Source organism: Periplaneta americana, chromosome 8, assembly GCF_040183065.1.
Source record: "Periplaneta americana isolate PAMFEO1 chromosome 8, P.americana_PAMFEO1_priV1, whole genome shotgun sequence".
Lineage (NCBI taxonomy): Eukaryota > Metazoa > Arthropoda > Insecta > Blattodea > Blattidae > Periplaneta > Periplaneta americana.
This window is the reverse complement of record NC_091124.1, coordinates 3,328,955-3,344,951: the sequence shown is the minus strand read 5'-3', so window position 1 is coordinate 3,344,951 and position 15,997 is coordinate 3,328,955. Positions and strand designations below refer to the sequence as shown.

The 15,997-nt window shown below is 40.7% G+C and overlaps 1 protein-coding gene across 1 annotated transcript in view; it reads right to left on the bottom strand.

Annotated features, from left to right (window-relative positions):
• The window catches only part of SmydA-8 (SET and MYND domain containing, arthropod-specific, member 8), a 57,885-nt gene that overhangs the window by 15,849 nt on the left and 26,039 nt on the right, over window positions 1-15,997 (bottom strand). Inside the window, exon 3 of the mRNA XM_069832269.1 lies at window positions 9,723-10,041. Within this exon, the coding sequence (XP_069688370.1) occupies window positions 9,723-10,041 (319 nt within the window). The remainder of the gene's footprint in view (window positions 1-9,722; window positions 10,042-15,997) is intronic.

Genomic DNA, 15,997 nt, shown 5'->3' with positions numbered 1-15,997 from the left:
ATCCGGTAAATATCCAAAATTTGACTTAATATCCGTGACTTCTTTCTCGATTGTTTCATCATTTAGCAGTTCCTGGCGTATTTGAATCGTAGCCGCGTGATCGGTATCGAAAGACTGGACCACTTTCTTCACAGATTGGAGGTGGCGTGCGTAATAATTGCAAGCTTCTAACCATGACCCCCATCTCGTAGGAACTGGACATGGGGGAAGCGGCAATTTAGGGAATTGTTTCCTGAATTTTGATACTTGATCTGGAGGTTTTACAAATATAGTCTTTCAATACTGTATTGTTAGTTGGTTTCACTTTCGGCATTGTACCTGCACTTCACTACTCTGAACTGCAAACCTGCATGTTGAAGTTCTTATGCGACAACTGTCCCGTTTACCTGTTGTTGACGTGTAGAGACCTGCGAGTATGTCATGGAGGGGAGGACTTGGTATAAAGGGTTGTAAACAAATGACTGTGTAGATGCCAATACTAGCTTTTACTACTCCAAATTCCGTTCCCTACTTATTACAAATAATTTTCTACACAAATAAAACACGTAAACTGCTGGTATTCTTTGATTTTTGCACACCCACTTGTATAATTTAACTTGTGTGTTCATCTGGGGAACAAAATTCCACCTGAACAAAAAATGACTTATCCCCCTTTACCCGAACACCACAGATTTATTCTGTGTTTAATTTGCTCCCAAGTATCATTTATATTTGTTACTGTTGCTCCAAGATATTTGAACTTCTCCACATCTTCAAAAGATAAATTTCCAATTTTTATATTTCCATTTCGTACAATATTCTCGTCACGAGACATAATCATATACTTTGTCTTTTCGGGATTTACTTCCAAACCTATCTCTTTACTTGCTTCCAGTAAAATTCTCGTGTTTTCCCTAATCGTTTGTGGATTTTATCCTAACATATTCACGTCATCCGCATAGACAAGCAGCTGATGTAACCCATTCAATTCCAAACCCTCTCTGTTATCCTGGACTTTCCTAATGGCATACTCTAGAGCAAAGTTAAAAAGTAAAGGTGATAGTGCATCTCCTTGCTTTAGCCCGCAGTGAATTGGAAACGCATCTGACAGAAACTGACATATACGGACTCTGCTGTACGTTTCACTGAGACACATTTTAATTAATCGAACTAGTTTCTTGGGAATACCAAATTCAATAAGAATATCATATAAAACTTCTCTCTTAACCGAGTCATATGCCTTTTTTAAATCTATGAATAACTGATGCACTGTACCCTTATACTCCCATTTTTTCTCCATTATCTGTCGAATACAAAATATCTGGTCAATAATTGATCTATTACGCCTAAAACCACACTGATGATCCTCAATAATTGTCTTATACATTTAACTCTTAATAAATTTTTTTGTGGAAAGACTATAAATAAATTACAAGGAAAAAACAAGAGAAACACGGAAATAAGAGAAAGATATTTGCTAGAATTGAGGTTCTGCTAGCGTCGAAGTGCCAGACAATGCAAAGTCGCAAAATAACGTTCCCGGGCCTCAGATAAAGAAAAAAAGAAATTTGGCTACAGCTTGTGAGCTTAACAAAAAGGACACCTAAGAAGAATGGAACGAAAATTCTGTAGCAATGTATCGACATTTCAGACAAACGAGAGTCCAGCCAGATCCACGTTGCCTTGACAACCATGGACCAACGTGTGCAGGTAAACCTGTACAAAGAAGTAACTGCTTTAAAAATACACGAGAAGCTGCATTATCATCTCTTGGCAAGCCATGGCCTCCTGGGACATCTGCTGCCTAGCAAGGCCCCTCTGTCATTGTCACACATCCTCACAATATTAGCCTTATTGTGGATGCTAACAGCTTGTTCGTGGGCTCCACACCAGACGCGGGCGATGGAAAGAAATCTTCCTCGCGGTTTGACGATACAAACCAATACATTCACTGCATCTAAACGGATTGTCTGTCAGTAGAAGTAAAAATTATGCACATGTCCAGAGCTGCATTGCAGAGAAGTCAATAGGCAACGATTGTAGACGGTTCTAAAAGAACGGAGTATATGCCGTATGTATTCAGAATTTTACCGATCCACTGCCCTCTTGGTATAAAGACACATGCCAATGTACGAATACGGACTACCTATTAGTTCCCCTTGAGGGGAGGGGCACGGACTGAGGACTGTTCTCGCACGTAGGCCGCTTGGTTGGACCCATTGCACTACCCAGAATGGAATAGAACAGTGATGTCAAAGCAAGCGCATTTTTCTGACCTTGACGTCGTGCGCGGGCAGCAAGCGCTAAGTATGGAAAGAGGAAGGGTTGTGTATATGAATAAGCAGCCTGTTGGATTAAGAAAACAGTGGTGCACAAATTTCAAACGGAACGTGAAATTTTATGTTGTTATTTTCATATGGCTTCTTTCTGTTTAATATTATCTATATTCTCTGTAAAACAAAAGTACTAACACTGTTTTCTTAATATTGCACTTGTGTTTTAAATCTTAATAACATAATAAAGAGTTAAGAAGGAATATTCACTTAAATTCCATAGTAGTACAACTATACTGTACTAAGAAAGAGGAAAGGAAAAGGAAAGGAGATATCCTCTTCCATGTCCTTTTCGCTTCACCACTTTAGAAATGAACACAGAGTAAAGCACTGTGAATCAGTGGTGGATTTTAGGTGACCAGCGAGAGCGGAAAGCTATAATGTCATTCAGCAATGCTTGCCTTCGGGTCTATTCGTATCAGTCTGATACATAACTATCTATGCTGGGGAGTTAAGGGGTAGTCTGCAGTGCTCAATTGAGCTGTTAACACCCAGGCCTGGTCTTATCCTATCATCGACTATGTGTGTCCTTGAATGGCATCGTGTGCAACTACCGATTGTGGTCCCGTACGCAAGCGTGGAAAGATAAAATGTAGCACTGTATGTATCAGTAGAGAGATATATTGAAAAATCGGGGTTAGAACCCGGATTACCGGTGTTCAAAGCCAAATCTCTAACCGTTCGGCTAGAAGTCTTAAGGGGAGAGGATGGTATTTTTTAAAACTTTTTTCCTATTTGGTGTAAAATATTAATTTTTTGTGTGTAGAGAGCTCATAGCTGTGGCAACTCAACCAAATAAAAATATTTTGAAAAAAAAAAAAAATATTTGGGGGCCCAAATTTGAAAAAAAATATACCCAATGCAGGATTGTACTAAAACCGATATATCTAAACCGTCTTTAAAGATAGATTTAAACAGTTTTTTGCAAGAGCATGTTCTACAAACTGTCTGTAACAGAATTCTGATATTCGTCCCTACGTTTGTAAAATAAACAATTAAAATTTAATAACAATTTTCTGATTTCCTTTCTTGCAAACAAACGGACGTATTTTTAAAATGGAATCAATTAACAAAATTCTGTTGTAGAGAAACGTTTCCTAATAGTCTAAAGAATGTGTGTTCTAAATTTAATGTATGTATCTTTAATAGTTCAGAAATTTTGTCTGGCAAAAAAAACAAAAAAAAAAAAAAAAAAAAGTTACTGGAAACCGATAAAAGCAGGAAGTTTAAAAATGACGTCTCAACATCCGATAAGGGCACAAATACCCACAAAATGTTATGCAATGCATTCCACACATGTCAAAGGGTATTTTAAAGAAAAAAATTTTTGAAAATTTAATTTACCGGAAACAACAATAAAAGTGGGCGAGTGATTTAAAAATCCATAACGCAGAAAGTTTAAAAATGGCGACTCAACTTCCGATAAGGGCACAAATACCCACAAAATGTTATGCAATGCATTCCACACATATCACAGAGTATTTTAAAGATTTTTTTTTTAATTTGCTCATTTTTCTCCAAAAAATACCAACCTCTCCCCTTAAATTTTACAGAAGTAATGAAAATATGATTTACTTCGAACTTATAACAAGTTGAACGTAGAATAATTAACTAGGGTTTGCCTAATTTTGACGTCCTGCCAGCAGATCGGTGTATTGCGACGTACAAAAGCAACGAGCTGAGTTGACAGGACATTCTTTGGACTTGACGCATCTGGAATGTTCGACGATCTATCTTGGTGCCTGGGATCCAAGAACTCTTAACAATGCTGACAAAAACAACGCAACTCCGTGCTGCGTCTTGGGTTTTGCTTGCTTGTGGAGTGAGACATCCGGACAACCAGGCGTGCGCGCCAACTCCAGGTGTCCCCTGGGATACTTGCTGTGCAGGGTGAATGGTATTTCATTTAACGACGTTTTCTACGGCAGAGTTTATTCGCCTTTCTCGGAGAAAGCTATGATACAGATTTTATTGTCTTTTAGAATTCATGTTTTAGACCGGGTTTAAACCCGTGAACTTCAGACTCATCGGCTCACATGGTAACCGCTGGGTCATGGATGAAGATGTTTACCTCGTCCATGTACTTACTTACTCGCTTTTAAGGAACCCGGAGGTTCATTGCCGCCCTCACATAATCCCGCCATTGGTCCCTATCCTGAGCAAGATTAATCCATTCTCTATCATCATATCCCACCGCCCTCAAATACATTTTAATATTATCTTCCCATCTACGTCTCGGCCTACCTAAAGGTCTTTTTCCCTCCGGCCTCCCAACTAACACTCTATAGCCTATGCATGTCTGGATTCGCCATTACGTGCTACATGCCCTGCCCATCTCAAACGTCTGGATTTAATGTTCCTAATTATGTCAGGTGAAGAATACAATGCGTGCAGTTCTGTGTTGTGTAACTTTCTCCATTCTCCTGTAACTTCATCCCTCTTAGCCCCAAATATTTTCCTAAGAACTTATTCTCAAATACCCTTAATCTCTGTTCCTCTCTCAAAATGAGAGTCCAAGTTTCACAACCATACAGAACAACCGGTAATATAACTGTTTTATAAATTCTAACTTTCAGATTTTTTGACAGCAGACTGGATGATAAAATCTTCTCAACCGAATAATAACAGGTATTTACCACTTTTATTCTGCGTTTAATTTCCTCCCGAGTATCATTTATATTTGTTACTGTTGCTCCAAGATATTTGAACTTCTCCACCTCTAGTAACTTATATAATAGCAAATGGGTACGAATCTGTAACACATGCTCTTCATTTAAAGGTCGAGGACATGTCTTTCACCATGTCAGATGAGAGGCTCAACAAAAAAGGCGAAGGTTATAAATTTATAAAGAATATTTTTAACCATATCTGTAGCAAATTTGACACAGCTAAAATACAGTAACCCACTATAGTATCAACAGCCATACCCATATGTAGTAATGCATTCCTACACAGTAGGCCTATTATAGGCACTCCAGTCTGCGAAACTGGAAGAATAATATAAAACTGGTCAACAAAATTAAACATATTTTTGCTAAAAGATAAGGAATGGGGGATTCTTATAGCATTTTTCGTGCTGATTTCATATCTGCTTTCAAAATGTTTCTATCACCCAGGGTTTTTGAGTAAAAATATGATTTGTACTTCAGACTTTTCTAGTATTGATACCTTGTAACATTTTACCTAAAATCGTATTTATTTACTTCAAATATTTGTGAAATAGATTTTAGGCTATACTTCGCTTGAGAAACATCTCTTTTGAGTGTCCAGCAGTAGTCTGACAGAATATTTGGCTCCATTTTTCCTGGTAGCGCCTTTACATTTCAGAAAATCCTGATGAAAACGCTCACCATGTTCGTCGCTCACTACTCGAAGGTTTTGAGAAAAAAAAAATAGATGAGAATCCAAGAAGTTATTTTGAGAGATACATGACACCCCATCACGTTATAGTTTTGAATCAGCTCGCTGGCACGTTCTCTGTAATCTTCTGATCTGTGGTCCCTAGAAACTAACAGACTGTTGAATGATCCTTAGGTTCCAGGCATATCATTGGAACTGGAAAAGGCATATGACGGGATTCTTTTATCCAACCAGTTGGGCTAACAGAATTACGTGGAGCACAACAAATTTCAGGGGCCCAGCTCCTGTCCTCATCTATATTGCAATCGAAAAAACACCCGTAAGGTATTTTAACTAGTGTAGTAAAATTCACCTGTGTGCTTTCAAAGTATATGATTATGTCTCGTAACCAGAATATTGTACGAAATGGAAATATAAAAATTGTAAATTTATCTTTTGAAGAGGTGGAGAAGTTCAAATATCTTGGAGCAACAGTAACAAATATAAATGATACTCGGGAGGAAATTAAACACAGAATAAATATGGGAAATGCCTGTTATTATTCGGTTGAGAAGCTTTTATCATTTAGTCTGCTGTCAAAAAATCTGAAAGTTAGAATTTGTAAAACAATTATATTACCGGTTGTTCTTTATGGTTGTGAAACTTGGACTCTCACTTTGAGAGAGGAACATAGGTTAAGGGTGTTTGAGAATAAGGTGCTTAGGAAAATATTTGGGACTAAGAGGGATGAAGTTACAGGAGAATGGAGAAAGTTACACAACACAGAACTGCACGCATTGTATTCTTCACCTGACATAATTAAGAACATTAAATCCAGACGTTTGAGATGGGCAGGGCATGTAGCACGTATGGGCGAATCCAGAAATGCATATAGAGTGTTAGTTGGGAGGCCGGAGGAAAAAAGACCTTTAGGAAGGCCGAGACGTAGATGGGAAGATAATATTAAAATGGATTTGAGGGCGGTGGGATATGATGGTAGAGACTGGATTAATCTTGCTCAGGATAGGGACCAATGGCGGGCTTATGTGAGGGCGGCAATGAACCTCCGGGTTCGTTAAAAGCCAGTAAATAAGTAAGTGGTTTCAAAGTTAATTAACCACAAACGTAACAATATTTCAAAGTATGTTTCATCTTATAAGAAGATACTTTTACCACACTTAAAATTAGGATAAAGAAAACACGGGTTATGGAACTTGTTTCATGATTGTAAGTTCCAACTCAATTGAGAATTATTAATACTAGCTCTCGCAGGCTTATGAGGAATAAAATTCATTTTTATGAATCTGACTTTAAAGGCAAAAATGATCTAAAGTCATAGGTCAATTGTTAATGCAATAAAACATTTGAAATATTGTCTTTCCATTAGCAAGTTAGGGACTGTATACAGCAATAAAAATAAATCTGTTTTTTTTTTATAAAATTACAAAAAAAAAAATGGTGGGAGGTAGAAAAATTCTGACTTCACTTTTGGAATCAGCAGATGAAATTACTTAAGAAACAGCAGAAATTACACATTTAACAAAATCATTGTTGACCAGTGTATTCTTTGTATTCATACCATAACCCAGATATTCCTGGGCAGCACCTGGAAGTTTACCTAAAGCTTTTCGGGCATATACACGATCGCCTAAAACTTACGGGGCCGCACCTGGACTATAAATCCCATTCTGGGCCGCACATGGGCATCCTGGCTATCCCCTATTCCAGCGTTTCTCAAACTATGGTCCGCGGATCACCTGTGTTCCTCGAGGTCTGCACTTGTGGTCCTTGAAGAAAGTCAGAAGAAAAAAAAATTCAACCCAATTGTGTATCACTTTACAGCTGAAAATCTCAAAGTTTGGAAATGACACATGGCAATCGCCTTTCACTTTTTCTCCCAGTACTAATATTTTATGAAATTTCTTACCCTACCCGTCTACCCACTCTACTCTCAGCAACAAAGGAGGGATTTAAAGCACTATGAACGTGGCGTTTCTCGCCATACAACCCTGAGGTCACAATTTGAAACTTGTTTTCCAAGTAAATATGACGAATTTTCATGGGTTCCTGATCACTTTCATTGCGATATTGAAACTAAAAAACTTTCATTGAGTGAAAGAGAACAGTTAATTGAACTCTCCAATGAGACCGGATTTAAAATGAAATTCGAAGCGGAAAGTGTGGTTAATTTCTGGACCTCATCACAAGTGAAAAGAGAATATAGTGAACTGTACAATGGTGATTTAGAGATTATAATTTGGTGTGCTTCTACGTATCTGTGTGAGAAATGGTTTTCATCCCTAACTGTAATAAAAACAAAATAGGCTACAGAAATCGACTCGATGTATGTGACGATCTTCGACTTAAGCTTACCAGGATACGTCCAAATATAGAACAACTGTGCAAGAATCGGCAGGCTCATCCATCTCGTTAATGCGAGTACCAACATTTATTTATTTTTTTTTTTTTGGTTAATAAGTTAAAGATTATCCAAACTCTAATAACCTTGAATTATTAAAGAAACAAAAATGAATTTTCTTCTATTAACATTATCTTAATTAGTTAATACTAATATAAAATTAATTTAATTAATTTAAATTACCGGTAATTAATTAATTCTATTTTAAAATATAGGTAGGCCTATACTGGTATTAAAATATGCTACATAAATTATAAATTTGCTTTCGAAGGGAAGAAGAGCAAGGTGGTCCGCGGAAGTGTTCTGACTTAAAAAAGTGGTCCCCACTTCAAAAACGTTTGAGAAACGCTGCTCTATTCTATTAGTCCCCCTTAGAGAAGGGCACGCACTCTGCCTGTTTCTCGCACGCAGGCCGCTCGGGTGGGCCAATTGTACTATCCGGGATGGAATGGAGTGCATGACCTAAGGCCCCCCGCGGTACAGATCCCCCTACGTGCCGCCTTCGAACTCCCCTACATCCTACATGATCCTTTTACATTTCCACGTAGACCTCGCTCGGGTCACTCGACCCTGGTACATAGCGCTACCACCAACAACGAATGACCACATATCCACTGGGTCCAAGTTCTGTGGCGGCCCACAACCGACTATACATCGGAGAAATTCCGAAATATATTTATTTTTATTTTCGTTGGTTATTTAACGACGCTGTATCAACTACTAGGTTATTTAGCATCGATGAGATTGGTGATAGCGAGGTGATATTTGGCGAGATGAGGCCGAGGATTCGCCATAGATTACCTTGCATTCACATTACGGTTGGGGAAAACCTCGGAAAAAACCCAACCAGGTAATCAGCCCAAGCGGAGATCGAACTCGCGCCCGAACGCAACTTCAGACCGGCAGGCAAGCGCCTTAACCGACTGAGCCACGCCGGTGGCTTCCGGAAGCTAGGAGAGAAATGGAAATGATGATGATGATGATGATGATGATGATGAAAGAAGAGAAGTGTAATTATAATGACGAAATGAACCCAAGGTTTTTTAGTTGGTTATTTTACGACGCTTTATCAACAGCTATGGTTATCTGGTGTATGAATGAGATGAAGGTGATAACGCCAGCGAAATGAGTGCAGAGTTCAGCGCCGAAAGTTACCCAGCATTCTCTCTTACTGGGTTGAGGGAAAGCCCCCTGAAAAAACTTAACCAAGCAACTTGTCCCAACCGGGATTTGAACCGGACTCGCTCGTTCCACGGTTAGACGAGCTAACCGTTATTGCACAGCGCTGGATACTCCGAAAGGTCCACACCTGTGGAGTAACGGTCAGCGCGTCTGGCCGCGAAACCAGGTGGCCCGGGTTCGAATCCCGGTCGGGGCAAGTTACCTGGTTGAGGTTTTTTCCGGGGTTTTCCCTCAACCCAATACGGTTGGTGCTGGACCCCGGACTCATTTCACCGATCATTATCACCATCATTTCATTCAGACGCTAAATAACCTAGATGTTGATACAGCGTCGTAAAACAACCCAATAAAATAAAATACTCCGAAAGTTACTTCAGTTCTGCTTCAATTGGTTGAGGGGAAACCTCTTGGAAAAACTCCAACCAAGTAAAGCTTGTCCCAACCGGGATTGGAACCCGGGCCGTGCTCACCTGTCCACGAGAGGTCGTCGCCGTGTCCGTAGGCGCGCACCAGGCAGCATTTGACCTCGACGACGATCTGGTTGCTGGGGGGCGCCACCAGGTGGTGCTCGCGCAGGAAGCGCTCCATCTGGTCGGCGTCCTTGCAGTCCACGATGCCCAGCAGGCGCCCCAGCGTGGCCTGCGTGAGGGCTCCGTGGCGCCCCGTCACCATCCGCCCACACTGCAAGCACGCCCAGTCCGACTCCTCGTCCAGCGGCGTCAGCTGGAGGATGAAGCCAGGACACGCGGGAGTCGAGCACTTGAGGGCCGCCAACAGCGCGCCGCCCTCCTGTACAGGGAAGGCGGGTTATATTGGGTTGAGAGGAGTAATATACAGGGTGGAAGTGAAAAAACCTTTCAGATTGAAAGGGACGATAGGGTACACGTAAATGAATAGAAAATCTATATTACGTTTTGTAATTAAATGCACTGTTAATCAGATAATTAAGTTGGAAGATTCAGCAGTGTGGCAACATCGCTATCTCCGTTTCGTCTGATTATTATCTGGTTGGATTTTTCCGAGGTTTTCCTCAACTATAAGACAAATGCCAGGTAATCTATGGCAAATCCTAGGCCTGACCTCATTTCATCTTCCCGGTTTAACTATCTTCGTTCACGGTTTAACTACTTATCCTCCAGTCACAATCTAAACACCAGAACACAGGAGAGCCAAATCCTAGCAATTCCTGCCCACAGAACATCCCACTATTCAGTCCACACCTGTGGAGTAACGGTCAGCGCGTCTGGCTGCGAAACCAGGTGGCCCGGGTTCGATTCCCGGTCGGGGCAAGTTACTTGGTTGAGGTTTTTTCCGGGGTTTTCCCTCAACCCAATATGAGCAAATGCTGGGTAACTTTCGGTGCTGGACCCCGGACTCATTTCACCGGCATTATCACCTTCATCTCATTCAGACGCTAAATAACCTAAGCTGTTGATAAAGCGTCGTAAAATAACCTACTAAAATAAAACCCACTATTCATCCTCTTTTACTGTCTCAGTCCCCCGTGAATGGAATTCTCTACCTCAGGAGATTAGGGGCTGCCAGACAATAACCACTTTCAAGAAAAGGCTGAACGATTTCTTACGGGCGCAGTCAAATTGAAGTTATAATTGTGATCGAGTTTAATAATTTAATTTAATTTAGGTATGACTATCATTACTATTATTATTATTATTATTATTATTATTACATAATTATTTTATTGGTGTTGTGAAGATAAAAAGAATTGTCATTGTATTATATTAATTATGTAGAGTAAGGGAGGGGATTGTCGGATAGGTCTGGTAATGTCGGATAATCTCGGATAACATATTTCTTTTCCACCGAATAGTGCAATCTGATGTGAAAATAATGCATTACGTTCTCTACAAGTAGACGAACATCTGCATGAATAGCCATTACTGTTGAGTGCTTCACTGTGTGTGAATAGCATATTTTCAACGTTTCTGCAAAAAAAAAAAAAAAAACACTTTTTGAGGGTAAGTAATGTGATTTATTTGTTACAAGTTATTCTTATATTTACACAACATGGTATCCACTATTTCATATACCATAGATAAGGCTTCTTAATTCTCTACTTGCAGAAATTCTATCGACAACATGTTTCATGCAGCTGGCTTGTTTTACTGTTTGTGAAGAGTCGGCCAATGTCGGATACTAGCCGAGGGCAATGTCGGATACTACCGAGGGTAATGTCGGATACTAGCTGAGGGCAATGTCGGATACTAGCCGAGGGCAATGTCGGATACTAGCCGAGGGCAATGTCGGGTACTAGCTGAGGGCAATGTCGGATACTAGCCGAGGGCAATGTCGGATACTGGCCGAGGGCAATGTCGGATACTAGCTGAGGGCAATGTCGGATACTAGCCGAGGGCAATGTCGGATACTAGCCGAGGGCAATGTCGGGTACTAGCTGAGGGCAATGTCGGATACTAGCCGAGGGCAATGTCGGATACTAGCCGAGGGCAATGTCGGATACTAGCCGAGGGCAATGTCGGTTACTAGCCGAGGGCAATGTCGGGTACTAGCTGAGGGCAATGTCGGATACTAGCCGAGGACAATGTCGGATACTAGCCGAGGGCAATGTCGGGTACTAGCTGAGGGCAATGTCGGATACTAGCCGAGGGCAATGTCGGATACTAGCCGAGGGCAATGTCGGATACTAGCCGAGGGCAATGTCGGATACTAGCCGAGGGTAATGTCGGATACTAGCCGAGGGCAATTTCGGGTACTAGCCGAGGGCAATGTCGGATACTAGCCGAGGGCAATGTCGGATACTAGCCGAGGGCAATGTCGGGTACTAGCCGAGGGCAATGTCGGATACTAGCCGAGGGCAATGTCGGATACTAGCCGAGGGCAATGTCGGATACTAGCCGTGGGCAATGTCGGATACTAGCCGAGGGCAATGTAGGGTACTAGCTGAGGGCAATGTCGGATACTAGCCGAGGGCAATGTCGGATACTAGCCGAGGGCAATGTCGGATACTAGCTGAGGGCAATGTCGGATACTAGCCGAGGGCAATGTCGGATACTAGCCGAGGGCAATGTCGGGTACTAGCTGAGGGCAATGTCGGATACTAGCCGAGGGCAATGTCGGATAATAGCCGAGGGCAATGTCGGATACTAGCCGAGGGCAATGTCGGATACTAGCCGAGGGCAATTTCGGGTACTAGCCGAGGGCGATGTCGGATACTAGCCGAGGGCAATGTCGGATACTAGCCGAGGGCAATGTCGGGTACTAGCTGAGGGCAATGTCGGATACTAGCCGAGGGCAATGTCGGATACTAGCCGAGGGCAATGTCGGATACTAGCCGAGGGCAATGTCGGATACTAGCCGAGGGCAATGTCGGGTACTAGCTGAGGGCAATGTCGGATACTAGCCGTGGGCAATGTCGGATACTAGCCGAGGGCAATGTCGGATACTAGCTGAGGGCAATGTCGGATACTAGCCGAGGGCAATGTCGGATACTAGCCGAGGGCAATGTCGGATACTAGCCGAGGGCAATGTCGGGTACTAGCTGAGGGCAATGTCGGATACTAGCCGAGGGCAATGTCGGATACTAGCCGAGGGCAATGTCGGATACTAGCCGAGGGCAATGTCGGATACTAGCTGAGGGCAATGTCGGATACTAGCTGAGGGCAATGTCGGATTCTAGCCGAGGGCATTGTCGGCTGTCTTTCAATGCTACTCGCTACATAAAAGCTGCCTTAAACCCATTTATATGTTTTCTATAACAAACCACTACATTTTGACTCATGGGTATTTTTAATTAATGTAAGTAATTAATTTTCTAATTAATCGAATATTATGAAGTAACGAATTGTTTCTTCTTCTGATATTTTTAGACGCCTAAAGTAAAAGAAAAAAAGAGATTCAGTCTAAAAAAATTGAAGTCTGAAGATATGGTAAATGCCATTGTCGCAGTACGGGAGAAAAGAATGGGCTATCTTGCTGCTTACAAAAGATTCAATGTACCTCGATCAACATTATTTGATTATGTACGGTCCAACTCTGAGCCCACCAAAGCCGTTAAATCGGAACTTGGAAGAAAACCAATACTCCCAGCTTCACTTGAAGAGAAGCTAGTTGACTATGTGTTAATGATGGAGAGAAAATATTTTGGATGAACCAGAAATGATGTTAAAAGGCTTGCATATCAGTTGGCTAAACAGAACACTATTGTAATAGTTTCTGATGTGCAATATATTATTTTAAATGCATTATCAAATCTCTTACATAATAATATCTAATGTATCCGACATTAGCTTCCCATTCTGTCAGTGATTATATTATTTCTGTTTTCTCTTTGCAAGTTATACAGCAAATACATATTATTTAAATTACCTAATACTTATGTACAATCTGCAGGAAACCCAAGAGGTTATCATAATACTAAGTAATTCCAGTTCTAACTTTTTTCAATTACCTTTATTTTGAAACATCAAAATGGTATCCGACAATACCCTCCCTTACTCTATTATATTGTCTTGTATTGTAGTATTGTATTGCTTTGAATTGTATTGTATTAATTATGTTATATTCATAGCATTGTAGTAATTTTCTATCATACTGGTTGAGTGGAAGAAAAGGCCGAATGACCTTATCTCTGCCAGTTAAAATAAACCATTATTGTTATTATAAAAATTGTCATCTTGTAAAATTTTGACTTGTTCCACATCTTAAAGCTTCAATGCTAATTAAGATCTATGGAATATAATAAATGAAATGAAAAAAAATGGTGTTACACTTTTTTACATACAATATAAGCTATTCGCTCTGAAAATCTAGAAGGTTATTTCACTTCCACCCTGTATAGTCATCCTATTATATAGCAGATTAAGAAATTTAGTTGGAGACAAAGTAGCAATATTAGCCAGTTTTGCTCAGCTGTTTGCCAGGTAAAGTAGCCACTTTCTGTGCTGCTGTTAGGAAGTAATTCTTGTAGCCATGCACTTTAATAATATTAAAAATTATAACTGAATATGAGACATATTATTGAAAGAAAATAACTTAGAAACAATGCGGGATGGAATGAAGATAAATGCAAACAAGACGAAGACCATGGTCATAGGAAGAAAAGTAAAGAAGGTAAAGGGTATAGTACATCAGTTATTCATAGATTTCAAAAAGGCATATGACTCGGTTAAGAGGGAAGTATTATATGATATTCTTATTGAATTTGGTATTCCCAAGACACTAGTTCGATTAATTAAAATGTGTCTTAGTGAAACTTACAGCAGAGTCCGTATAGGTCAGTTTCTATCTGATGCTTTTCCAATTCACTGCGGGCTAAAGCAGGGAGATGCACTATCACCTTTACTTTTTAACTTCGCTCTAGAATATGCCATTAGGAAAGTTCAGGATAACAGGCAGGGTTTGGAATTGAACGGGTTACATCAGCTGCTTGTCTATGCGGATGACGTGAATATGTTAGGAGAAAATCCACAAACGATTAGGGAAAACACGGGAATTTTACTTGAAGCAAGTAAAGCGATCGGTTTGGAAGTAAATCCCGAAAAGACAAAGTATATGATTATGTCTCGTGACCAGAATATTGTACGAAACGGAAATATAAAAATTGGAGATTTATCCTTCGAAGAGGTGGAAAAATTCAAATATCTTGGAGCAACAGTAACAAATATAAATGACACTCGGGAGGAAATTAAACACAGAATAAATATGGGAAATGCCTGTTATTATTCGGTTGAGAAACTTTTATCATCCAGTCTGCTGTCGAAAAATCTGAAAGTTAGAATTTATAAAACAGTTATATTACCGGTTCTTCTGTACGGTTGTGAAACTTGGACTCTCACTCTGGGAGAGGAACATAGGTTATTTTTTTATTGGGTTATTTTACGACGCTGTATCAACATCTAGGTTATTTAGCGTCTGGATGAAATGAAGGTGATAATGCCGGTGAAATGAGTCCGGGGTCCAGCACCGAAAGTTAGCCAGCATTTGCTCGTATTGGGTTGAGGGAAAACCCCGGAAAAAACCTCAACCAGGTAACTTTCCCCGACCGGGATTCGAACCCGGGCCACCTGGTTTCACGGCCAGACGCGCTGACCGTTACTCCACAGGTGTGGAAAGGAACATAGGTTAAGGGTGTTTGAGAATAAGGTGCTTAGGAAAATATTTGGGGCTAAGCGGGATGAAGTTACAGAAGAATGGAGAAAGTTACACAACACAGAACTGCACGCATTGTATTCTTCACCTGACATAATTAGGAACTTAAAATCCAGACGTTTGAGATGGGCAGGGCTTGTAGCACGTATGGCGAATCCAGAAATGCATATAGAGTGTTAGTTGGGAGACCGGAGGGAAAAAGACCTTTAGGGAGGCCGAGACGTAGATGGGAGGATAATATTAAAATGGATTTGAGGGAGGTGGGATATGATGATAGAGACTGGATTAATCTTGCACAGGATAGGGACCGATGGCGGGCTTATGTGAGGGCGGCAATGAACCTTCGGGTTCCTTAAAAGCCATTTGTGAGTAAGTAAGTAAGAGCAAGTGGACAGCTTCAAATACTTGGGGTGTACTATAAGCAGTAACATGAGCTGCTGCCAGGAAGTCAAAAGGAGGATAGCAATGGCCAAGGAAGCTTTTAATAGGAAAAGGAGCATCTTCTGCGGCCCTCTGGAGAAAGAACTAAGGAAAATGCTAGTGGTGTGTTGTGTGGCATTGTATGGTGCACAAACATGGACATTACGACGAAGTGAAGAGAAGTGAATAGAAGCATTTG